Raw genomic sequence first — 26890 nt, 5'->3', positions numbered from 1 at the left:
AAAGTGGTGGTGCCAACACTGAACAAGCAAAACCTTTTGACCTGCCTGAATTTACTGCTGACTTGCTTCAATCTTGTAGTGAAAATAAGGAGAAGTTTTATCTCTTTAATGAAGCTTTTAAAACCAGGCCAACCACACACACATATCCTTCACTTCTGCTTCCCATTTGAAGAGTACACTCTGTCCACGGTTTCCCAGCATAGTGAAAGTGACGGAAAGTTCAGAGCTTGAAATATGGGTTAGTACAGTAACAGTGTAAGAGTTTACTGTACAACGAGCTTCTAAATATATAGTCTATCTAAAGCTTAACCTTTGATTCTTGTTATTCACCATCTAGGGCTGAGAGATGACAGATTGCAGAAGTTATATAAAGGTCTTGGTATTGATAAAGACTTAGAACAGGGTTGTTAGAAAGGGTCACAGAAAATGGAGGAATGAATGAAGCACAAATCAAAGTGAAAGTGGAGATTATTCTCCCCTGTCTTATCCTCACTTTGATGTTGTAGAAGGGTGAAGGCATGCAGTATTCACAGTTTGAACACCGTTTTATCTTTACCAAAAAGAAGGCATAGCGCATTGTTTTGCTTGCTTGAAAATGTTCATGAATAAAATAAACTTACATGTGCTCATTTGTGGAATATATTATTTTATTTTAACATCATTGTCATAGTTGAACTTTTAATTTTCCCTTCATTCATTTAAAATGACCACCTCTGAATGTACACAAACTGCAAACTGTCAAAAAATATACAAACAAATGCAGGCTTGTGCTATAGTCTGGTCAAATGTCTAAAAACAGTGGCACTGGGGGAGCTATATAGAAAGAGAGAGACAGAGAGAGAGAGAGAGAGAGAGAAAGAGAAATCAAGTGGGAGAAAGAGAGAAGACATTGAAAGTGGTAAAGACATGCACAGCATTATTGAGAGCACCAACTGTGGTGATCCCAGTGCGTGGTCCTTGGGGTCATTGGAAAAGTCCATACATTTCATCATCGGACAGAGAGGCACAAACTGCCTGCCATGGAGTAGGTCAGAAACTTAGGTCGCTTGTTGATGAAACTGTTAGGCACATCTTTGTTTTTTGTGGTTTTACATTTTCTGGAAAAGTCAAGTGTCATTTAAATGTTAATGTTAAACAAAATAAAGAAGAAAAATGAAACATACAGTAAAAAAAAAAGAGAAACAAAGCTTTTTAAAAGTCACTCTGGAATCTCTGTCTCGCCAGTATTTGGAGATTGGCACATATTTATAACAGACTGGGTAAGGTTGTGTTATCTGTGTGTTTTATTCACTCACTACTGGGTATTTTCAGCTGTTGGGAATAATGGGTATGGGAAAGCTGACTTTGAGCTGTTTTAATGCAATGATTGGCTAATACCAGCCTATCAAATGCTCAGATCTTTGGGGTTCCCCTTGTAGGTGCTCCTGGGCTCTGGGACAGTGGATGTGGAGGGGCGGCTCTTGTTAGTCTTCAGGGTGCTATAGTACTCCCTTACTTTTTCCGCTACAAAGTTGTCATCATCTTCTTCATCTTCTGAGTCGTCCCGTCTATAGTTTCGCAGGGGGGAGATGTCGCGCCCCAGGCTGTGGGATCGGTAGCGAGGCTCTGGAGTACTCCCACGACTAGCGTAACGATCATTCCGGTCCAGCCTGTCAGGGGATCGACCCCGTAGCAGAGAGCTGTACCTCTGGTAAGCTGAATCTGAGTCAGGAGTACGCACCCTCGGTAGGGTGAATGGATCCCTGTTGTTCCGGGACGCTACATCCCGCAACAGGCTGTCTCCTCTGTAGGCTCTCTCCATGGAAGAGGCTCTATTGAGAAGGCTGTCCTCCCCATACAGACGCTCCTCCCTACTAAATGACGGGAGTGTGGCCTCCCTGTTGAGGCGGTCCAGGGCTGGGAGCTCCCGAAGCACACTGGGCTCTGAGGGGGGGGTGGGCTCAGGAGACTTGGGTACCTCCTTCAAAACATCTCCATTGGGTTTCTCATTGGTGGCTCCCCTCTGTCGGTTTGGAGAGGCGTACCTGCGGTAGGGGTCTGGGGAGTGGCGGTGTCGTCTGGTGGGGGAGTGAGTCCTGTGGCGGTGGGGAGAGTGGTGGCGGTAGGGGGAGCGGTGAGGTGAGCGGTACGGAGAGCGGTGTCTGTGGTGAGGGGAATGACCGTTACGTCTGTCTGGTGATCGGCCGTGTCTGTAGCGACTGTCCAGCGTGTTCTCTGCACTGTGAGAGCGGTGTCTGCGTTCAGGGGAGCGGTGGCGGCTGTGGTGGTGGTGCTGCTGCCCGCTGGAGTGATGCCGACTGTCTTTGTCCTTTTTCTTGAACAGCTTGGCAGGGGACTTCCTCCTTTTGTGTTTCCCTGTACCGCTCTTTTTATGAGGGGAGCGATGCCGATGACTGGAGTGGTGGTGCTTGCCGGTGCCTGTAGAGTGACGAGTTGTCTCCTTCTTGCTCCTGGATGAGTGTTGGGGTACAGGTGGAATGCTAACCTCCGACGGTTCATTGGTTGAGGGCATTACTTCCGCAGCGTTTTGTAACCCTGTGGCTGCGTTGACTGCGCTGATGTCGTTGGCGTCTGTAACATAGGGCATGGGATCAAACATACATCACAACGAAAATGGGGCATCTCAGAGTGCTTAAAGAACCCTAATAAACTTGATTTGGTTGACTGCTATAGGCTTTTAACTATGTCTTTGCCAATATCGTCGTTATCAATCAGGCACAGAGAACCCCAACCAAATTCAGCCGGTTTTAAGCACTCTAGGATGAACACCCAAACGCTAAGCACCTATCTGTTATTTTCTTTGACCATGCTGAACCGCTCAGACAAGAAACTGAAGACATTAGCATGAAAGCCATTGTGATGTTTGAGTCAATTCTTGAGCCAGTGGTAGCTTAAAGATGAAAAGCAGAGACAGAATCATGAGGCAGCCGTTAACTAAAAAGACACACCTCTATGTGTGAGTTTTAGCAGCCCTATTACACTCAGTGCTTGCATGTTGTGTTTTCTGACTAGCCATGCTCTTTCATGCGCTCAAGACATAAATGTTTAAGTCCACTAAATTTTCAAAGAGATTATCTAAAAACAAAGCTTCTCACTTTAATTACTGTATTTGACCTCATATTGAGCATGTAGCATTACTGTGGTGGACGGCATGGACTGTGATTGCGGAAGCGACGGCAATGATAATGGATTTACAACGACAGATGAGTGTGAATAATTTGGCAAATGGGTGACCGCACATGACAAAGGACAACCCAGAGAGAGACAGGCTTTGTGCGGCGGACGACAGGGGAGGACAGTTACAAACCGTGGTCTGATTTTGGAGGACAGAGGCCTCCCCCATCTTGTCATTTTTCATACATGCAGTGAGATGGGGAGCAACCATCCCTGAAGAAACACAAGAGCCCAGCGCAAAGTAAGAAGAGGAGAAAGAGAGAAAAGTACAGTTTAAATCACACTGCGCCAACCTGAAGCAAGAAAAGAGGGGTTTGTGTTGATTTTTCAATAAAAAAGTGTTTATTTCATCATTGAATCATTCAGAATAGAGACAGTCCAGAAAATTGCCCCAGTGGACCCACACACCCACACAGACATAGCCACACACACATGTGAACAGAAGCAGCAGAAATGGAACTCAAAAGAACACAGTGAGACCCACAACACCAGCGTTTTACATGGCTGACAAATAAAAAACAAAACGGACTGGCTTAAATGCCAAACCAACTAAAATACAAACTATGATCAAAATATACAAGTAAGCACAATGTGATAGTGGTGCATGTTAACTTAAGACGGCACATTCTTAGCGCAATCAGTTTACACCGATGGGCGTCTCAAGACAGGCAAATGCATCTCCACTGATGTAAAAGAAAAGTTATAAGACAACAAAACAATGACTTGGGACTATTGAGTAAAACTGATCAGTACAATAAAAAAAATAAATGTTCCATAAATATTATGGAGAATAGACATTAAATCAAATTTACAGTTAAACAAGTCATGCAGCAATAGACTTTTATCCATTAATATGTGGTTTCAGTTCATGGCTCTGTACATTGAACAAAAATACTTGTAAAAATGCCTCTTTAAGTCACTGTACAAAATGTATATTTAATCTATTCCAGGGTTTTGGGATGGGGCGGATCCTAGATTCACCGCCGATCAATGACATTAACAGTGGGTGCAAATAAATCCAAGGATTAGTGAGTAATGTCAAGCACAATTCAGTGACATTTTCTCCTTTTCCGATAGCACAGATGCCTGCCATTTCACCTCGGTTCTGTTCTCAGCTCAAATCCTTTGAATTCAGTAGCTTACATTCACCTTCAATAAATATCATAAATATGTTTGTGACACATCTCAACCAAGAGTAATGCTTTAACAAGAAAATCCCACTTCACCATGGGATGCAGTGGATCAAGTTTTTCCTCGATGCTAAATAATATTAATACAAAACATTTAGAACACTTTCATCCACGAGGAATACTGACTGGACTAATCTGCTCATTCACACCATGTAAACGGCATTAACGTAGCACTGACATGACACCCACACCATGTAAAGTCCCAGCAGAGTGCTTTTGGCTATAAGGTGACAAGTGACAGCGGGATGACACACAAGTTGAGAGCAGGTGAGAGGCCAACATCAACAATTGGTACCCCGTCCAGCTAAAGCTTCCATAGAAAACAGTGACCTCCACCCGAAAGACACCAAAAGACCCGGTTATGGGGGTGGTCAGTTCATCAGTTTTAGGCCTACCACCGTCCATGTGGAGTCACCCCTGCTCAGGGCGTGAAGATTGGTGAGAAGGGAATGTTTTCATAGATTGACCCACCATATTCAGGCACTGAGCCGTCCCCCCTCTTGAGCACCAGGTGGACACGGCGGCCCCCGCTCTTGATGAGCTCGATGGCCCGCGCGTGCTTCATGCCTTTCGTGCTCTCGCCATTGATCTCCAAAATCTCATCGCCGACCTAGCAAACGAGAAAACAGGGAAGAGCAAAGTAAGATACAAACAACAACATCAATACAAGCTCTCGGACAGAGTCGGGGGGAAAATATTGGATTAATAAAGTGAGAAAAAGGTGTGCAGGTTGAAACAAGAGAAACAAGAACTTAAGTGAAAACTGTAAGAGAAAGCGGTTGCACATCCTCATGGTTTCTCTTTTTTTTTAAACTTTTCACACCAAGTAAAGTTGAAGCATTGCTAGGCTAGATCAAAATTAAATCAGGACAACACTGGACGTCAAAAAGGGGTCTAAATTATGCCTAAATTGGATTAAACTAGGGATGCACCGATCTGATACCGGTATCGGATATTGGAGCCGATACTGGAAAGAATGCGATATCGGGTATCGGCTACAAATTTGAAAGGATACATGGACTCAAACTATATAGCGCTTTTCTACCTTAATCAGGCCCAAAGCGCTTTAGTAAATATCCAATACTGAACTGATATTAGATTTGGCTCTCAACGCCAGGTTAAAGACACAACTTTTACCACCTAAATCTAAGTGAATATGGGCATGCTGTATATCATTGTAAAGCTAAGAACCTGTAGAATTAGATCGCTGCATGTTAAAGCTAGCGGGAGGATGCTAATGCTAATGAAAACTAATCAAGGCTGGGTCAGAAGCTTAACTATGATAGAAATATCTAAAGTAGCCTAATAAAATAAGATAATCACTGCTGAAGCCAAGTGTTTGTATTTCAGTTTAAGAAATAACTGATCTCACATATTTGTAATGATCAGGTCACTTCATGTGAGTTGTTTATATTAATGTAACCTAAAGCCTGTCATATACCCAAGGATATTTAGTGTAAAAATATGTATTCAAGTTTATCAACAGACATAACTGATCATTGATCTGCAACATGACAATAAAATATGACTTCATCAATCTTACAATGGAGAAGAGTCAATAAAATTTTTCACACAGAGAATGCCACTTTTAAGAAAGTCTCTTAGTATCGTTAATTTCGGCAGATACTCAAACCCCTGTATCGGTATCGGTAGCAAAAAAGCTGGATCGGTTCATCTCTAGTCTAAACCAGCTATTTCTGAGCCAGAAAAACACCTAAAATACAGTAGTAGTAGATATAGATATAAATATAAATATAGATATAGATATAAATATCTCAAATAAAAAATAAATAGAGTGTAAAATTGTACCCCAAGTATCCAGTGTTTATGTACCACCACTGGTCTATGGTATGTTTTCTAGTTTGTATATTAACAGTTTCCAGAGGGGCAAAATAGTGTCTCAAAGCAGCAACTGTGACGCTGAGAGAGGGGAATGAGAGAGAGGCAGCAGACAGGGGAAGAAAGGCTTTGTGCTTCTCGGTTCTTGCCTCGGTGTCGGCAGATATCTGTCAGCGCAGTCTGCACCCAGGGAATTCCTCCCTGCATCATGATCTCGCTCTGACACCTCTGCCTCACACAACTGCTGCTATTCATATCTGGGCTAATAAGGTGCGCGAATACCAACACATTGACACTATTGCATTTTAAGAACTTCATAAGCATCGGGCAAAACCAAGCACTCATTTGTGTTGTCTGTCATTAAGAGATTAAATCATTTAACCCAGCACTGAAAAAGAACAGCCCAGAGGAAAAAGCTTCAGTTGTGTGTAATTAATCAAACAAAGGTTAAGCCTTAGATGATGAAGGCTTCTGTAGCACGTAGCAGATCTAAAAGGATCTGTTTAGTCCTGACCCTCATGTCTATATGCGCCGTGTGGACGGTACTCGCACACCGTGACGTTTATTGGTCAGGCCTGAAGGGAACGTGTTTACATTCAGCCAAGCAGCGCCAACAGTAATTGGTGGGTACATTATGCATAAGCAATTATCTTGATAGATGATGTGTTTTTTTTTTTTTTTGGTCTCTCAGAGCTGTAAAGGCTATGTGACTGTCCTACGGCAACAGTTCCAGCTAACAATGACTAATTAAATAAACAAAGTTGACTTCTTTCAAACTCTCAGAGATTCATACTATGTTAAGCCACAGAGCACAAAAGTAATAGAATTGTGAGCCTTGAGCACCTGCAGGTAAAGTTTATGTTTTGATAAACTGTAGTGATCTGCATTCAAATTCTTCAGTGAAGCAGCACATGGACAGGATGCAATTATTCAGTACAAACAGGAGTTTTTGAGAACACATTACTGCTTTTGTCCATACCCTCATCTTGCCATTGCGGACAGCAGCTCCCTCCTCGGCCAGCCGCAGCACGTACAGGTCCATGTTGTACTCCTTGCCTCCTCTCAGACTGAAGCCAAAACCTTTGTTGTCCCGCTCCAGGTCCACCGAGTAGAACTCCGAATCCTGATGCACCACACACAGACGCAGAGGGCCAATGAGACAGAGACGAGCATATATCTACAGCAAGGGCACTATTGTTATTGAGATTTGAAGTGTCCTTTGAAGCGGTTACTATTTCAGGACCACGGGATGAATGCCACCTTGAGGAAAGTCGCATCCATTTAATAGCGTTGCTCCCAGACATGCACATGCCCAGGTGGAGGGATGCTGAATTATTTATGCCTTAGGTTAGTGGTGGACACAGAGACTGGGCACAGACATAGACAGAGACAGAGGGAGGGAGAGACAGACAGACAGGAGGAGCCAGGGCAGCTAAAGGACGGGCAAACAGCCCCAGCCGCCCCTGTCCTCACGGCCGTCCTAATCTGGATCAATGCTATCAGAGCACGGCATCTCTACAGCGGCAGATTAATGTGGCGGCCAACACAACTGGACTGAGGGGTTACTTTGAAGCAAACACGCTCCCCCTTAACGCACTGATCCTGATAAGGCCAGCGGGTAGTGGCACAAGGAAATAAATAAGAACACAATTTGTCCTTGGGCATCTGGGTGGCCTGGAAGAACAGGCTCATGGGGGTACAGTGTATGTGGATGAGGCCTTGTAATAGACTAATACAGTGGGTTATGGAAGTGTGACTGTGCATTCCTAAGTCATTTTGCAGTGACAAAAAACAAAAAAAAAACACATAGAATATTGACTATGCTACACTTACACTGACATAGAGCTTTCATCTTTCTTTATTTGTGTAATTTCATTGTGCTAGGACACATCTCCAGATCTTGAGCAAGGATCTTGATCAAGACTACTTAAGCTGGAGGTTTTGGTGCATGCTAGCCTTGGGTTGACACAGGGAGAACATGTAAAGTCTACACAGAAAAGGCTCCACATAGCCCAGTCGTGGAAGCTGGGACATTCTTGCTTTTGACATTTCAGAAGATTACTGAAACCATGCCATAGCGAATGTGTGCTGTAATCTAAACTAAAGCCGGTCCAAGAAATTGTCAAGAGCATGTGACCTTGTGTGTGTGTGTGCATGAACAATAAAGTGTATTGTATTGAGTCTGCCTCACCTGAGAGACTTGTGTCGGAGGTTGTGGAGGCGGAGCTTGTGGCGCTTTGAACTCAAACGACTCCTGTTTTGGTTTGGTGTTGTTCCTGCAAAAGACAAGCGAACAAAAGCACGCCAACATTAAAAGGAGTTTATGAAACCGATAACATTGCAGTAAACATTGAAGGCCAGGTGGAGGGTGGCTGGTTTGCATAATAAATAGCTTTATGACTTGATGTGAAATAAAATGGGAAGGAATTTACCTCAGTCATATTAAAATTTATTGCTAGTTGTAACCCTCAAAACAACACATGCTGACTTTATTAAAACAAATAAAGATCTACCATGAATTTGACTAGAACTGCAGTCCATTTGCTTGGAACTGTCCAATCGCTCCATCACTGAATACTATAGAGCTGCTTATAACTCAGCTACTAAAATTACTATTTTCCACAACCCACTCTGCGACTCCTCTGACGCACGTTTTTTTCTCCCTAAGCAACAGTTTTGACTTGATCTTCTCCATACATCCAAGACAACTTACCGAGCCTCAGGTGCAGCCTGCTGCTGAGCTGTGTGAGTGGTGGTTATAGTCGCTATCTTCTCTGCGTTGGTCAACAAAGATGCATTTGAAGATTCTAGAATGGGTGGAAGGGAGAAGATGTTTAAGGCATTTTAAATTCATCAAGGAAGAAGAAAACAAAAAAAAGGAAAAATCAATCAATTCAAAAATCAATTTATGTTGGTCAAAATATTGCTTTTCGACAGCCTGTGTGGCTCAAGCATCTCATTGCTAATGTTTCTGCCTCAAGCAAACATGAAAAAATCTTCAATTAGCACATTTTATTGATATCTGCCACGTCCACCTGGAGCCTCGCTCAATACATCATCGGTACAGAAAAACATCAGCAATGCTACATTCATATTTTCTCCTACCTAGCCACATAGACTGCTGATAATGAGACTGGGAGCAGCAGCACTCCCTTGGTTTCCTTTAACTGTTAGCCAAGGAGTAATACAGCACTCTCATTTGTGCCTTCGATCTTTTTCTCTGCGTGCTTGACAATTTCCTTAAAGGTACAGTACATGTGTCAGTGGAGGCTCTTCCTGCCAGCCTTTGAGCGATCAGACAGCAAACACTCACATCGGAGGAAAAATAAATTCTGCTTTCTTTCATCCGGATTCAATCATTCCGTGTTGTCAGTGAATCAAGGCATCATTACACTGCTCTTGCTGCACGAGGAAACTTTTCGACTCCCTAACAGCCAATTCCGCCTCGTCTATCTGTTGTTATTGGGTTACAGCACTGCACCTTTTCTCCCCGCTCGCTATTCTTTTCACGATCCGCTTCCCTTTTCTCATCTGCTATTCATCTCCCCCACCGCCACCAGCCCCCAAAATGGCCAGTGGGCTAAACTTTGATTAAGCCAGGCCCACAACTGCACACAGTAGCGGTGAAAAATGCACAGTGGCACAGCTGGAGGAACCTTTCTTTGAATCCATCGGGAGAACTTTGTAGTATGGCTCTTTCTCAGCATGATATCCATAAGGGTAATAATCATCTATATGAATTTTGCATTAGAAGTCAAACTGTAGAACGAGTCTCTGTAAAGCCATAGGAGACAGAAAACCTCTTCCGTACAGGTTCCAATTCATGGCTGTTTTTGTAAAGAGATGTGGGCTTTCGGTCGTCGCATTGATTGCTCATTTTCCATAAAGTTTATTGGGTGGTTGGAATAAAGCAGTACACCCAGCACAATCAGTAGTTTGCTGAATGATAATGTAAAAGTTTTATGCCAAACTCCACACTGAGGCAAATTAAACGGCAACAAAATAGGGCTGCATAATTTTGTGTGAACGTCTAAATGCAATTTAGAGTTGCAATTGTGATCAGATTTGAGTCCATCTTAAATTCAAGATCCAGTTCATTGCAATAAAGAGCTGAAGGTTTGAGAAAAGACAGGGAGATCAAGTGGTAAACTCCTACTGGAATCACACGAGCGCCATCTTTATAAAAAACTGAAGCAGGGGTTAGTAAAGGGGATTGAACTGCATAAGTAAGTGCAGTCTTTGAGAAATGCCAATTGCAACAACAACACTGAAACAATGTCATAATCTTGGCATGCATTGCAGCTCTGTTTAGTCGTTGCATGCACACAAACACAAACTTTCCATTTAATCACATCCTGCTTTTCCGCCTCCCCTCTTCCCTGCCCTGCACATCCTTGTAGCGACGCAATTTCGCCTTACTCTGATCATCGGCTTCTGTACACTGAAGAAACAGCCTCTTCATCCATAAGAAGTGAGCCGGAAAGCAACCAGCAGCGGACAAATAGCTCCAATTTCTAGCGGCGCTCAGGTTGACAGGAAGCATCGCCTCCCTGGCACGCACACATACACTTAATTAAACTCTATTTGCAGGGGCTGAAAAGCGGATCTGACAGCACAAAGCAGCAAGTGCTCTCAGGCTGAGACGACTTATAAAAACTTTAAACCGCTTTGGACACTGAGGACAATCCCCGGCATTTTGTCTTTCTGACACCCCGACTTATTCCTAACAGCACATACTTTTCTGCAGCGAAAAATCAAACTAAAATACATTCTGAACAAACTGGGGATGTAGCGGTCAAGACAACGAAACTATATGTACAAATGCCATCTTTCAAACCATTCAAACTCAGCAGCAGAGCCATTACCCCCCACAGTCTCTTCACCTCCTCATCTTCACCACTACAAATATAGTAAATCTAGCCCCCGGTTTCAACACCAAGAAAGGGTTTCCAAGCAGAACCAAAAATCAAAGCCAATGAATCCGTACCGTCTCCGGGAATGATGCGCAGCGTGACGGTGTTGCCGGCCTCTTTGATGAGATTGACGATGTCCGAGTGGGACTTGTTGGTGATGGAGCAGCCGTTGACAGCCAGGATGCGGTCCCCCACCTTCAGCTTCCCGCAGCGGTCCGCCGGACTCCCCTCTATGATGCGCCCTATTTTATGGGGCATGGCCACACATGCATTGCCAGCTGTGGTCACCATTGTCACATTTTCAAGTATTTCGTGTGGTGTTCATATGCAGGGAAATTAGCGGGAAAAGGGAAGGTTGGAATAAAAGCAGAGAAGAAGAAGAATGTTAGGGGTTATAATTTACCGAAAGCAAGCCAATCCAAAGCACCAGGAGAACTGAAGGGTTGCAAGTCTGCTTTGCATTTAAGTAGTAGGAAAACGTCTTTCCATATTGCTTTCTAAAAAGAACTTTTTTTAATGGAATACAGATTGAATATAAAACAGGTATTATGTGCATGGCTTTCCTTCCGCATCTCTGTCCCTCTAAGCTACTCTAAATGGTATAATTCGATAGGTTGAGTCTCTTGAAAGCTCGTGGCCCCTTGTACATTTTCATTGTCTTGTGCTTTATTACGCTCATGCATCAGAATGGCCTTTAAACTGATTCGATCCGCTGTGGATTGTAAGCAACCGAGAAATCTGTGGACAGAGGCTGGATGAGCTGTCTTTCAGGAGATAATAATGTGCCTCTCTAAATATTGACAGCAGTGCTAGCGTGGGCAGAACTATTGCTTTTTTTGTTTCTGCAGCAAAACAGACTTTGGAAAACTTTTGGCCTGCAGATTCTGAATGTACTAACAAACGTGCATACAGGGTAAACTCGTAAAAAGCTAGCTCCGAGGGTACTTAAATAGGGTTGAGCACTTCACAAGTCAACCTGGAGAGATGAGCATTTCCAGTTCTCCCACACAGAAAGACTTAAGCAAGGGTAAACTGTAGTAAAGCTTGTAAGAAAAGATCAGTTGCACTCTTACTTAGGCCTGCAGCCACGCTTTAACTTAAAGGAATAGGCCACCATTTTTCCATACTGAGATATTATGTTCATACCTGAGTTTAGACGAGTTGATCTGACTGGTTTTTACGCTCACGCTCAGTCACGCAAAAAGACCAAAGATAGCATTTAGCCTCTCCTCCTCTCCTCTATGGGGCCAAACGGGACCAAGCTCTTCCCTTGTTTCGTTGAGGAGCACTTCGACATCCGCGCAGTAAAGTGAAGATATTACTGCGCAGACGTCGAAGTACTCCTAAGGTGTTATTATGCCTTACAATATGATACCCTTTTTTATCCACTTAGAAAATCAACATGCTTAATTTTGTATAACTATACTTCTAACTATACTGTAACTACTGTAACTTCACCCTGTTTGGCCACCCAGAAGAGAGGAGGAGAAGCTAACTGCTAACACCATCTTTGGTCTTTTTGCGTGACTGAGCGCACGTGTAAAACCAGACAGGTGCGCATCAACTCGTCTAAGCTCAGGTAAGAACATATCTCAGTATGGAAAAATGGTGGCCTGTTCCTTTAAGTCTAACATTTAACATCAGACTAATGTAAGAATGATGTGCTTTTGAGGAGATACTTTTAGAAGTCTAAACTACTTGATTAGTAGGTTTTATACATAACAAGTCATGGAGAAAGACTATTTGTTGTTTGCAAAGGATAATGTATTACATCATAGGGAACTGTTGCGATTTGGTAATTGTGACCGTTCATAGAGAGATCTTGCTTCAAACGGGAATAATCCTGCGACCCTACTGCAAACTATGACGTTTAGCATTTTATAAACTTGACAATTGAAATGAATAAGTATTAAGCTCGTCGATCATTTTCCGGTTCGCTCATTATGCTGCTTAAACTGCTTTAAGCGTTTGTTGGCAACCTGGCTGATAGAAGCCATTTAGGTTCAGCTGAATAATACAAGTGCCTTATGTAAGACTCACTCCACTTGTGATCAATTATGAAAGCCTTGTGTGAGTGGAACAACAGCCGCAGCAGAGAAAGGGTCTCAGTGTCTTAGTTTGACAGGCGCAGAAAATGAAAATGAGAAAGAAGAAACGCGGCTTTGAGGAGCGCCAGTATTGATCTCCAGCCACTGTAAATAGCTCGGATTGGTGGAGGTTGTCAGAGTTTTTAGCACACAGAGGTTTTTATAGAAGAGACAGAGTCAGCCCATACAGTTAAAAAGGATAAAAGGCCCCCAGCCATGAGGGAGAGCAATAAAATGTGTTTTATGTTGTGAAACTCGATAGGTCCCCATCAGCATGTTCAGTCAACAAGATACAACGCTCTTTGCCAATAATGCACCCTTGTTAAAATGTTGTTTTGGAGTTTTTAGGACTTCATGACCCAAACAACAAAATAGCTGTTCTCAAGCAGTAATTCAAGGGGAATACCAGATGAGAGAGCCTTCCAAACATATTGAGATCATCTGTACTCGGAGGTTTAAAGTGTTTTGCAGACGTTTCGCCTCTCATCCAAGAAGCTTAGTCAGTTTTGGTGCTAGATCTGTAAACGGTGTATTCAGCTTGCTGCCAAATACATATCAGTTGTCATTGACAAAGTTTATTTGATGAGAGGTGAAAAATCCTTGAAACGCTTGACTTCCGAGTACAAACTTTTGTCTGCAATGAAAAACTCGTCTGACTGCGAGCTCACGCAAACATGTCAAGATCACTTATCGCTTGTGATTTTTTGAGGTTGGAAGGTCATTTTGTTTCTTATTCGTGGCCAAAACCTTTTTTCTTTTTGCATTATTTGACAAACTTACATTTCAAAACAAAAAAATGTGAAGAGCGCCATTATTAGTTGAGAGAACACTATATGCTTGGATACATTGTGTAGGTTCAAATCATTTTCAAACCGCAGGTGTCTTACCGAAAGTGGTGCCGGCATCTGGTCGCGACACGGAGGAGACTATTACGAATCCGAATCCCTCGTTCTCCCCGCGGCGGATCTCCACATCGTAGGGCTGCAGGGTGGAGCTGGAATTGGCAGTGGAGTTGGTGCCGGGGGGCTGTGATGACGTGGTCGTGGCTGAGATAGGGACCACTGTGTTCCCGCTGTTTCCCCCGAGCCCGCCGCCTCCTCCGCCGCCACTGCCGATGCCCGACGTGGAGCCGCTGCCCGAGCTGACTGTGTTGAGGGAGTTCTGGCTGCCCTGTGGAGTGCGCTTGCCGATTTCTTCTGTCAGACTGGGCGCCTGGTTACTGCTGTGGTGTGATGAAGCCGGGGAGGGAGGCACGTCTCCTTCAGCTTTCACTAAAGATCAGGAAAGGAGGATACTGGTTGACAACAGGACATGACATAACAAAAAGGAGGCGATTTGAGATTGCACATGATAGTACACCGACACATTCTCCTGATCCACAGCAGGTTGGCGATAATAAGACTAGCCTGGTGAGATAGGTCTGAAAGAAGCTGCACATCTATCTGTTCATCTGTTCACAGCAAAATATGAACTGTGTGCTTTGTGTCTGGGCATTTCATTTCCTGTACAACTTGAAGCAGGCGCCTCATATTCTTGACGCTCCGAGGCAGACGAAGAGAAGCAATGCACTAAAGTCTGGTTGCTGTCATCGGGCCGAAGGTTGACTAGCCTCTCCATCATATTTATAGCTCTTTCGTTATCGTGTGCAGAGGAAAAGAGCGGAGGCGAGCTCAAGGGAGTGGCTATTAGTTGGTAAAACAGTCCCACTGCTTTCTCAAAACATGCACATGAGGTTTATCCTCCAGGCAGGTGATTCTGCCCATTAACCCGGCTCCGTGTCTGGGGAAGGGACCCCGGCCGCTGCGCCCTAGCGTCGCCAAAGGATGGGTCAATGCAGAAGTAAATGAAAAACGTAACCCTTTCCAGCTCGTCCACACAAAAAGACATAATGTAGACCAAATGTTTGTTGTTTGCAAAGGAAAAAGTATTACCTTAAGAATTGGTTACTGCTATTACAATTACAGAGTGACTCGGAAACATGACGACTAGTACATTACAGTTTGAGAACCACTTATCTAAAATTCAGCAGCTCAGAATGTCTACATGAAGCATGCCATAAAATATAGTGTAAACAAGTGATCATGCTACCTCCTGGGATACCAGAGAATGCATTTTGTCTGGTGTTTTTCTTACCGGCATAGCTCGTTTTGCGCCGTACAGTGAGGTTGACATGGCCCTGCTTGGCAGCTTGCTGCATCAGCTGCACCACCAGTTGGTGGGACTTGCCCACCACCGCTGTGCCGTCCACACATATCAGTTCATCACCCGAACGGAGACGCCCATCCTCATCCGCAGCGCCATATTTCACTATGTGGCCGATGTAAATCTGCAGCACAAGCACAACTGTGACTGAACCTAATCAACAATGGAGCTGAACAGTCAAAGTAAATATCCCACTCTAAAACTCAATACATTTTTAAAGTATAAGAGTATAAGAGCTTTGTCAACTTAACTACAGGAAATAAAACAAACTTTTGTGTTACCACAGTTTGTCCAGTGCATTTCAGGCTTATGTCAAAGTTTGATGGGTTTTTTTTAATATTATTTTTTATCATCAAAACATTATTCAAAATAAACATTGTCATTCATTAATTTGCCATAGATTAATGCAGAATTTTTGGTTTAAACAGAGATACACCAATTACTATAACGCTTATGGAATAATAATAAAGGGTTAGTTTGCAGTATATAAAATATTAAGATAGAAGTTGGAATGGAATAATTGACTCACTGGTTCTCCCGGCTCATTTCCTCCGAGGATCCTAAAGCCGAAACCAGTGTCCTTCCGCCACAGGAAAATGTCCTGCTCCTGGAAGTCTGGAACTGGAGAAGAAACAAACATTTAGATTGTACTGGGTGGGAATCTATAGTTAGTTCTACATCAGACAAACTATCACAGACAGGAAGACCTTGCACCTGCTTCTGTCTGCATTCAATTAGAATTCTTTTTGTTTGTTGTAGCTTTGTAGCGAGAAATACTGGTTTCAAAGATGAACTATTTTGAGCATAATGAGCTTCAAAGAGCTAAAAATAGCAGTCACTTTCCCCAAAAAATATTTAGAGATTACTTTTCTTTATAGACCTATTAATATATTGATCTTGTTGTCTAAAATAACACTTCCGTCTACATTAATCTGATGTTACACTATGTGGAAATCAATCCCCTCCTGACATAGACATGTACACAAGCTTGAGTGGTCATTGCTCTCTATCTATTTATTTGATTAGGTTGAAAAATCAAAGTTGATATGTGTGTGCAAGCCTGTCACCCTTAATCTGAATCCAGTGACAGCCCATGCGCGCAATGAATGCGGGTTTGTGTGCTCTTGTGCTAGTGGGAGGACTCTTCGCTTCGAGTTATGCATATTTGTACAAGTTGGCGTGGATGTGCAGGGCAACTAACTAACTTTTACAGCGATTTCCATTGAGCCATCACAGGCCACAGTCTCCAGGGCCACTAAAGCCAGAAGAAAACGCCAGTACGGCAGAAGGCCTTAGCAGCCTGCTAACAATCTGTTCTCTCAGTCAACAGCTAAAATCCCTGTGGAGTTCTGCCATCTCCTCCAATATATCACCACGAAGCTGCGAAGGAACCAGAGAGGAAAAGTCACAGGGTTAACTATAGCAATCTGTGCTTCCACTTTGGAGGGTCATCCGCAGTTAGGCCAAGCTGCTGTCAATGGATCCATAAGTGATTCCCATGGAGGGGAATCAAGGATGAGAATGGATCGATATTTTCCAGAGATGGATCACCCCGCGCAGAGTTCAGGACATTACTGCTTAAAACTGTTAACCACCGGTAAGGACAGCTAGGTCAGGACATTGCGCTCGAATTAAAAATTAATGTGTGTGAAGGTTAAAAATCTACAGGTGAGTTTTACGCCTTAGGCTCAGAGCGGGTCATTCTGCAAAAGGAATTTTCAGCTCGGCACAGTGTGTGCTTAAGACCTTGATCTCTGCAGACTTTTTCATTACAGCAAATGTTGCGTAGAGAAACTTCTTAAGCATAGCCAAGGCCTGGGGCGGGGTGCGAGCAGTGGATTTTAGGGAGAAGGCTCTATGCACTATAAAGAAGAGGGCGATTTACACCTGCTTTTACAGCTTAGACACATCCTCCTTGTGCTTGTGTCCATACTGTTTAAATTCATCTTGCAGTCCATAAAAGCTAACTAAGTAGAACCCTACAGCGTTCATTGGTATACAACACCTGGGGTTCATGTCTATAACACAATGTCCCTGTATCATTATCTATTAACAGTGACCTTGTGTCAGTCCCCTCTCCCTGCTGTTAATTCACTCTACCCAATGCCGACTCTTGAGAAAAGGCGCAGTATTACAGCTGCAATAGCCCCACTTCTCAGAAATAGACAGCGTCCCTCTTAGTCTTGTTTCACTCTGTTCTATACTTCTTTATTTTTGCTGTATTCATGACAGGCTGTCTTGAAACAGTGTTACTAGCCTCAGTCTTTCTGTCTACACCACTCTCATGGGCATTTCAGTGATAAGAAGGAGATCCAGGAGGAGTGACGAGATGTTTTTTTTTCTCCTCTGCTTCCGCACACTCCTGTTTTTTACTTGGCAGGGAATGTAAGGGTTATTTCATTTAATTGGAGCATCCCCCTCCCTTTGGAGAGGCGCAAGCTTGACAGAGGCGTGCGATCCACAGACATTCATTCTACTACAGCAGCTAAAAATATGTCCAAAGTCTCTTCAGGGATGTCTAGTGTAAAAGTATGTCAATGGTGCCACTGCCATTGTTGGCAAATGGAACAAAATCTCCTCTATGTGCGGGCTAATTAAACATATGAGGACGGCAGCGGAATAAGATCTCAAGCAGAATATTGCCCATTGTGTGTAAAAGAAGAACCACAGACAGCACGTAGGAAGATCTTTAACAACAATAAGCATAAAATCATGGTTATTTAAATGAGTTGGAGCCATTAACTGTGGCTTCCACCCATTTCCAGTTCTCACAAATCCTTCTATATTAAATTAAAATTTGTAATTTGTAATTTCAGATTTTACAACTTTTAGTTTGCAATTTACCGTTTCACCAACAAACCAACAAATCCCCGAGCATCTGTGTGTTTTCCATTTTTATAATTGGTTAAAATGCTAAAAAGCACATGGCACAAAGCCATCTAGTTTATCCCCTCCTTAAGCATCTGCTTTTAAAATATACTGTATTGGGGCAACTTAACTAACAAGTAAAAAATGTAGAGGAACCTTGAGTAAACCTACACAACCTTCCTAGATGCATTGTTTTAGTCCATAAATCGGTAACTGTATTACATTTATAGAGTGGCATGCTTTCTGCAGTTATTTATTAATAATTTACACACATCTGATCACCGTCTTAGACTTTGTTGGTGAAAAAATGCTATATTGATAGTAAAAGGTATTTAAAGTCATGAAGCCCCTCCTACCTCCCTCCCCGCGCCTTCACAACAAACTCTGTAGCACACTGTGTTGACATGTCTGGATGAGTCACAGAGCGAGATGCTGGGTGTTGCAGTCAGTGTTCATTTTAACGACATATTTTAATTTTGTTTTAGCCTTAGCCTTTTGACAAAAATGTCATTTACTTCAGTAATTTACATCAATCAAATAATTCTCTTCAATTTTGGTCTAGTTTTAGTCGGCTAAAATTGCATGTGAATTTAGTCGACTCAATTTAAAGATGAATTTAGTCGACGTAACATTAATAATGTCTATTATAATCATATTTAATCTTGGTCCTCTGCTTCATGGAGCTTCTCCCACATGAACAAAGCTCAGAGCTGTTCCTTTGGCAGAGAATTTAAATGAGCCGAGGATCTTTCAGACTGTCAGTGGAAGTTATGATTTTAGTCGCTTCTTCTCATTTTCATTTAGTCATATATTAGTCGACTAAAATATCTGGATATTTTAGTCATAGCTTTAGTCTCATAAACAACTTTTTTTTTTGTTTTAGTCCAGTTTTAGTCAGCCAGAATATTACTTTGATTACGTGGGAGTGCCTTTGGGGTAAACAGGAAGAGCATTGTATAAGCTGGTGCTAAGAATTATCACTTGGGAAGATTAAAAGGTATCACAAACATGCATGTGTGGCTCAAACCGCCAAGTATGAGGGTCGCAGCGTTTTGATAACAAGCACAGAAAGATCTATTTCCCAGAAGGGAGTCAAAAACCATCACTTACTAAAACCCACCCTAAGCATCATGCAGCCATCCTCCAAAAGCCACCGTAGTAAGACAATACTTACGCCTACTTTCATACATGCTCCTGGACTGCACCCAGATTTTGACAGGGTCTGGTTTCCTTTGGATGGTCCCGTCAGCGGGGGAGTCCTGGGGGGGTAGGCCAGGCAGAGGTTGTGAGGGTGGTGGGGGGGCTGAGGTCTCGTTGAGTGGGGGGGCCAGGGACGGGTGCACGGGCGAGTCTGTGTGGGCGCTCCTGTGGCTGGACACGCTGTGCTGGGAGCTGTTCTGACTGTCCTTCCTCGTGAGTTGCTGCAAACAAAGGAGGAGGAGATGGATCAAATACACCAATAAGATACTGACAAGAAAATATGTGCAATCGCAGAGACAGACAGGAATCATCCCACGCCGGACTGGCAAGCAAACGTCTCTTTGTGTTTTTAACAAATTATTTTGGAAATGAAACGAGAGTTTTGGTCTCATACTTTCTGACAAAATTAAGTAGATCCTTTATTCAAGTTCACAATTTAATAAGATAAAAAGAAAAATACAACAAACAATGCAGGAGTGTGCAGGGCTAAGTGTAGGAAATGATCTAAAAAAATGCTAAATTCAAGCAGCCTTCTAGTTGTTTAAGATTGGTCAAGCTTAAAGTGGACATATCATGCAAAATCGACTTCCTCGTGGTTTAAAGAGACTAGATGCAAGTTGGTCCTTTTTATAGTCACTTCAGCCACCTCAGGTCGTACGCGCAACTGCAGCTTCTATATTAAGCTCGTGCATGACGGCTTTTGAGTGACAGTGCAGGATTTTAGAGGCAGTTGTGGTGAACAGGTCTGGGCTCATTCTACACATTAGGACATGTATGGAACATGTAGGGGGAGGAAAATACATCATCTTCACATTTTTAGACCCCATATAGTCCCTTTAAACCACGTTTTAACGCTGTTCCCTCATCACAGACAGACCTTGAGTAGTATTTTACTTCGTTCACGCAGTTTTAAGTAATCCTTGGAGAAAGCTGTAAAATGTTGTGGTTTCTTCTTCTACGGTGTCAGCGCCTCGTTCTGTACTTCCTGATTACACTTGCGTTCTTGCTCAAACCCAACTGTTCTCCCCATTTTTAAAGCCCGTAATCCAACATGATCGAAGTGTGTTTATGTACGTCCAATGTGGAAGTTTTGTAGAAGATTTTTCCTATATCTGCCAGAAAGAAGACATTTTCACCAGCTCTTTTGCCTGCATTTCATTGTTGCCATTTAATTCTATCAAACATATTTTCAAATGATTAAACTTAAAATTTCAAAGCTGAGGCACCCAAAATAAGGTTTATATAAGTCTTGACACTTGTGAGAACACTGAACTGTGAGCTTTGTCTGAGTGTGAAGTCCATACAAATGATTTTCACATAAGGACAAAGTTTGGAGGAGGCACAGCAGCACTCCACCTATGCTTTTGCATTTCAGCGGCTCAGTGCCATCTGTGCGGGTATTTCCCATAACACAAAGAATTATGGAGGGCTTCTATATCGAGATTTTTCAAACAACAGTCAAAACGGGCTCTGGTGGTCTCTCATGATTAAGTCATTCAGCTGGAGAGAGGAGATGCCACAGCTCATCTTAGCAGAGTGCATTATACATTCCTTTTCTTCCACATAGAGAAACATATTGAGAAGGCACCGCTTCATGTGGAATGATAGTGACTTTAATAATGCACTCAGAAGGTTAATAAAAAAGGAACTCCTAACGCTCACTCACTCTAGACTTATTCAATGACTCTCACTGCCCTGTAACGTGGGCCTGGAAGCACCTGCTCCAGTGGTTTTTCTACGACCTTGACTTTGCACTACACTCACTAATAGAGGTTGGAAGTGCATGCATACCGTTTGACACAAATTTCTTCAAACCATTGTGAGCAGAATTCAGCGGCACCTGAGGACCCAGCTTCAGACTGTGAACGAGGGTTGGTCAGGACTAATAACTAGCAGGAGGATGGGCTCATTGTGCATGCATTGTATGAGAAAGTATGAGATTTTCGAATCGCTACCCCCTTAACCCCTACCTTAACCAAGCACATTTTCTCCAGTTCAGCTTTACCCAAATCCAAAAGCTTCTTGACTGGAGCTTACAGCCTTTAGGCCTCATTTGAAAGCTAAGACAGACCAAACAGATCTAAGATTATTCCTTGCGTTGTTGCCACTTTTTCGTTGTATTTTTTTGCGATATTGTCAATTTTTGATGCTTTTTTTCCCAAGAAGTTTTTAGATTTGGGTAAAGTTGAACTGGAGAAAATGTGCTCGCTCAGTTAAGGCGGGGGTTAAGAGGTTAACTCAAGTAATGCCCAATGCGTCCTAAAAGTAAAATAAAGTAGATCCCTACATTCTCTTGGTATTTCTGAATTTCCTCAAAAATCCTTTTTCTAAAGCTATTTTTAATGGTCTTTAAATGGGTTGGCTTCTTCAGATAGTATTTATACTTACTGTAAGATGATTTCATTTATAGTAATCTATATGTGGTCGGTGTTTACCTGGTTTAGACATGGTTTACACCCAGCTTAATTTAGTCCAAATTACAGTTTCTATTTTAGACCCTATTGAGGCCCAGTTTAGTGAATCAATCAAACTCTTCGCTATTGTTTAGTCCGGATTCTACCTTGATCTGGAGCCGGTGTATAGCATGCAATCCTAAAGCACATAAGCAATGCCAACATTTCCCTCCCTACTCCGCGAATGAAGTCATCAGTAGGAGAAACAAAGAGAATAAAATAACCTAGTCTCCTTGCAGCTCAATACGATTCTGTCCTTTAGATGTGAAGGATAAAAATACACACAGAAAATGGGTGGAGGCGAGCCGCTCATCTCCTCTCCGGTATCAAAGGCCTTCAAAGTACTTCTCATTACTCTCCAAATCAGCCTGACGCACCTCTGCGATCCATGATTTATTTATCGCAATCTTTGAGTAAACGTTAGCATAATCCAATCGATGTGGCCTGAATGACAAGGTTGTTGCGTGCGTGTCCAGCGCTTGGGAAATGTGCAAAAAAAAAAAAAAAGTCCGAAATCAATAACCACTTGTAATTAGCCACAAATGTCCAGCTGAACCTTGAACCTGGACCCTAAACTGCCAAAGTCGATCAGCCAATCAGGGGGTGCACGATTTGTCACACACCACAACAGAACCCTATTCTGAAATTCTGGATGGGTCTATTAGACTTGACCTTCGGCAGTCACTGTGCTCCCGTCTGGTCTGAAAAATTATTAGGAGACACGAGATGAGCAACAGGCGGGGAGGGGCTATGCAAACAAAATCCGTCCCGCTTTATTGAATCGACGAACACACAAAGACAAAAGGGAGAAAAACAAACAAATGAAAAATGAGTACAGTGCCAACAAGCTATTAACTACACAGATCTACTAGTATACATGGAAGAAATACAGGTTGCATTTTTTGACCTTTCTACCGTGTTGTAATGCTGTTCCTTCATCCGAATCCTACTTGCAGCTGTGTTTTGTCCTCTGTTGTAAAAGTAATGTCGAATAGCACGCTTCAAATAGTGTGTACTCTACTTACTGCACGTCTCAGTTTCCATCATTAGCCATTTCTTATTTTGTAGTTAAATAAAAGCATTCTAACACTGCGTATGAAATCCGTTCTGTCTGCTTGTTACAGAAGATAAGACAGTGTATTCCCTGTATTACACCTCGAAGGAAATCCTCCATTTTGCAGTAGAACCCTATACAGTATCTTATCTATATCCCAACACCATTTGTACAAGCCTCCATGGGCTAATTTGGCGACACATACCGTCCTAGTATAATCTCTGTACGGAGGAGCCAAGCCATAATCATCCTGCAGGAACACAAAAACAACATGTGATACAACACTTGTCACTGAGGCACCAGCACCAAGCCCCGTCTCCCAGCTCGCATCGCGGCACGAGCAACTAAAGCACCAGCAGCACAGCACAGCACCCCAGCCTTCATAAGCCTGTTAGCAATCCAGCTCACGTGGCCATCAAAGACCCCCGCGCCCCCAAGAGAAGAGGGTGATGATGGGAGAGGGGAAAAAAAAAAAAGCGGGGAGAAAGAGGAGGGGAGATAGGGCAGCGGGATCCACCCACGCATAGCATCTGATACGTAGCTTAGACACACACCGCTTGAAGTTTTAAGTAGAGTTAACAGGTTTGCGATACGAAATAAGCAAACGGCAATTAAAGGAACAAAAGCAAACTACTCACCAATTTAGGGCTCTTCTTTGCAGGCACCACTCCTGTGAAGCCAAACACACAGAAAGAAAGAAAAAAAATAGGTTAGATGATCATTTAATAATACTGAAGGAAAAACAGGTCAAAACAGTGCACGCCCAGCCCTGATCTGCTGTTCTCGCCACTATCTCCTCCCCTGCTAGGACGCTTTCCTCAACAGCGGCGGTAGTGGTGGTGGTGGTGGTGGTGGTGGTGGAGGAGAGGTGGGGGTGGAGGAGGGGTGGGGGGCAGGCAGGCAGCGCTGCGATCTATCTGCATCACTGCCGCGGTCAGCGCTCGCTTTGACTGGTGCGGCGCAAAGATAGAAGAGAGAGGCTGGCCAGACAACCCCCGGGGGTGGGAGCAGGCGAGAGCTGCTCCTGCCCAGCTCCGGACCGCGATGCAGGGGTGACGGGGAGAGCGAGGACAGAGGGAGTTCACTCACAAGAGCCCAAAGAGCAACTAATGCCACAGGAAAGAGAGAAGACAGAAAGAAAGCGGTGCTCTGGAGTCCACGCCGTAGCATTACCCATGGAAAAGGAGTCCAAGATATTGAACATTAAATCATAGGCAACCGTCAGTTCTCCTCTTACTGAGACCATCTTCGTGTGTCCGCTGAGCGCCGCGCTCCTCGGTCGAAGGCTCCAGCATCTATAGGCAGTTAGCGCGTCCTCCCTTCTCAGTCTGCTTTTTTTCCTCTCCCTCACCTCTCTGCACACTGCCCTCCCCTCTCGCTCTCTTCCCCTCAGCATCAGTGAACCGCACTCACTCACCCCCCCTGCTTTGCCTTCTTTCCAAGCCCACATCCATGCAGCTGCACACACAAATCCAAGCGTGCTCAAGGTGTGACAGGCAGCTTTCTGCGTGAACGAGCAGTTCCCACAAATATCACAGCAGAAATATCATTATGCCAGACAAAGGAGGAGTGACGGATGACGGCTACGCTAACTCAGTCGAGATTTGACCACAAATGTGCTTCTTAAGCACACCACTGCTCCGCCTCTCTTACTCAGCCAGCATGAAGCTGTATTAAGTTATGGAAATGAGAAGGTGATAGATCGAACACAGCAAAAACTCCCTTTCTTTTTATAACATTTAGGACATAACTACAAGCATCTATTAATCTCTGAATGTGTCCCACACTTCCAGCTTGAGACCACAGTGTGTTTGACAAAAGAAAACGAGCCACATCGGCATGTCAGTCCTTCGGGGAAATAGAGGATCAGATATGGAACACATGAGCCTTCTCTTCTACATCTCAGACATCTGCTCCATTCACAGCTGACAGCTCCAACTGTGTTGTGTCTGCAAATCTATTCTCCCCTCTCCTTCCTCCTTCACCTTTGTTTCAAGTCAAAAGAAATCAATTCCCGGCAGAGAATCATTCCCTAGATTAAATGCAAGCGAGAAATGTTTTCAATCTATGCGCCTTGTCTTGGTACTCAACACAGACGTCTTATCAGTGAGCTGAAAATGCCAAAAACCGCATTGACGGTGCAGATAAAAGTACTTTGGCATTAGTTGAGACATGTTTGAAGGACTGGATCAAAAAGTTGTGGACATTTAAGGCTAACCTCTTGTCTTATTACACGCTTGCTCTCTATTTAGCTTCCTACAAAATCCTCCCATTCTCTCAAATAATCAACTACCCCAGACCCGGAGCTCATTTTATTCTGCTTGCTCAATCTTACGGCGTTTGGCAGCCAATATATCCTCCAAAGTAAGTAATGACAGACTGTTCAACATAACGGCACACTATTTGTATGTATTGCTTATGTGATGGATGATCAACAGTTTGCTCTGCATTCCAGCGAAGACTATTAATGCAATAAAGTTGAGAAAAGCAAAAATCAACCAGTTGAATAGAGAAATAAATGCTCTGAGACACCGAATCAACTGTAAAGGCATCTTTAAACACTCAAGGTCAGTGTGAATAGCAATTACAACCCCCTCTACACATTTTCTCTGCAAGTCCATTCTGTTAAATTTTAACAGTTTTCAAGTGGTCCTTGAATAGATCTACTTTATACATGGTCCTAGTTTAGACCTGGTTTAGTCTAGTTAGAGTATTCAATCTGCTGAGTGTGTATTGTAAATGTGCATAACACTGGAGTTACTGTTCATCCAAACAGTGTGTTGGATGTATTTTCCGGTGGTGACCCGGAATTTAACAGGGTTGTTCCGTGATTTCTTTATATTTTGTTTTTGGTTAAAGTTAATGTATGGACAATGTTTGCTCTTACCCCGTATGTTGGATTTCCACTTTGAAATATAAAATCCACTCTATCCCGAACTCAACAGTACCATTACAGTTTAAGATCTATTAGTGGTACATGGAATGTTAAACTCGTCTTTCTGTAGTACATGGAGTGAGTGCCTGCTGCACATACAGGAAGTTGGGCCCGGCCTCAGAGCCTTGAGTTCCCCTGCTGAAATAGCCTACTTGGAATCATTTCCCTTCACAAAACATGCAAAAGTACAGGGAAAGTATCAACAGTTGCTTGGAAGTGCAGATAGTTCAGACTTTAGATGCAGGGCCCTCTCAGCAAACAGGCGATTGTTGGCAACACACCTCTTACTAAACAGTAGCCATTACACAGCAGATGACACCGTCCTTTTTCCTGTGCCTGTGTGGACGTGGTGCTAGTTCACAGCTAGCACCGACTGCCTCCAACAGGCAGGTCCATCTGTCACCGTGGCGACAATGCCGAGTGACCATGAGGGGCTGACAGACGGTCTCCAAGCAACAGTGTTTGTGGTGATGAGCCGCTCCGCATTGTACGCTCGTGTTGATTTCTGAATGAGTTAGATCAGACTTTTTTTTTTTTTTTTCCACAAATGCCTTTTCATTTGTAAGAAGATTGACGTTATTTTTCAAGGCAAGACGCGTAGCATTTCTCGATTCATAAGGTGAACACCCAACCCCCACATGCGTACACCCCACACAGGAGACCCCACTGTGGATAATCTGCAGAGTATTGTCATGGAAACTCGCACAAAAAAGAAAGGGGGGAAAAAAAAGGTGCACTGGTAGAGATTTGACTTGCCCGTTCGCTATTGAAGTGGTGGCCTGTAACCAGTTAGGGGCTGGTTTGAAGCACCTTTTCCCTGAGCAACATGCAGTCCTACACTACAGAGAACGAAGGGAAGAAAATACAAAGTGATACATTGGCATCTAGTGGGCAGACCGCACCACTCTCCACTCGCATTCCCTTGCTTGGTCGTTCATTATGGTGCCACGAGGAGTTTTTAGTCAGCAGAATATT

The 26890-nt window shown here is 43.3% G+C and overlaps 2 protein-coding genes across 4 annotated transcripts in view; both read right to left on the bottom strand.

The window, feature by feature from the left end:
- Positions 1-652: 652 nt before the first annotated feature.
- On the bottom strand, positions 653-3387 carry LOC306980085 (uncharacterized protein). The gene is made up of 2 exons (XM_079579325.1): positions 3308-3387; positions 653-2571 (listed from the first exon to the last, which is right to left on the bottom strand). The coding sequence occupies exon 2, from the start codon at positions 2510-2512 to the stop codon at positions 1385-1387; it is 1128 nt and encodes a 375-aa protein (XP_079435451.1). The 5' UTR covers positions 2513-2571; positions 3308-3387; the 3' UTR covers positions 653-1384.
- A 27-nt stretch (positions 3388-3414) lies between these two features.
- magi1b (membrane associated guanylate kinase, WW and PDZ domain containing 1b) overlaps positions 3415-26890 on the bottom strand; it is a 112372-nt gene continuing 88896 nt past the window's right edge. For 2 of the 3 annotated variants that reach the window (XM_079579218.1, XM_079579219.1), the window contains exons 13-23: positions 23619-23650; positions 23186-23230; positions 19448-19694; positions 15935-16026; positions 15337-15529; positions 14091-14474; positions 11191-11394; positions 8917-9010; positions 8395-8479; positions 7183-7326; positions 3415-4974 (exon numbers count right to left, since the gene is read on the bottom strand). In XM_079579218.1, the coding sequence (XP_079435344.1) occupies positions 4786-4974; positions 7183-7326; positions 8395-8479; positions 8917-9010; positions 11191-11394; positions 14091-14474; positions 15337-15529; positions 15935-16026; positions 19448-19694; positions 23186-23230; positions 23619-23650 (1709 nt within the window). In that variant the 3' untranslated portion in view covers positions 3415-4785. The remainder of the gene's footprint in view (positions 4975-7182; positions 7327-8394; positions 8480-8916; positions 9011-11190; positions 11395-14090; positions 14475-15336; positions 15530-15934; positions 16027-19447; positions 19695-23185; positions 23231-23618; positions 23651-26890) is intronic. The other variant, XM_079579220.1, reaches the window with a different exon arrangement.

Source organism: Gobius niger, assembly GCF_951799975.1.
Source record: "Gobius niger genome assembly, chromosome: 20".
NCBI lineage: Eukaryota > Metazoa > Chordata > Actinopteri > Gobiiformes > Gobiidae > Gobius > Gobius niger.
Note: the sequence above shows the minus strand (reverse complement) of the source record. Positions and strands in the feature narration are given on the sequence as shown.

Excerpts from the sequence above, each read along its gene's own strand:
- LOC306980085 (XM_079579325.1), bottom strand. The coding sequence starts at position 2,512 with ATGCCCTCAACCAATGAACCGTCGGAGGTTAGCATTCCACCTGTACCC.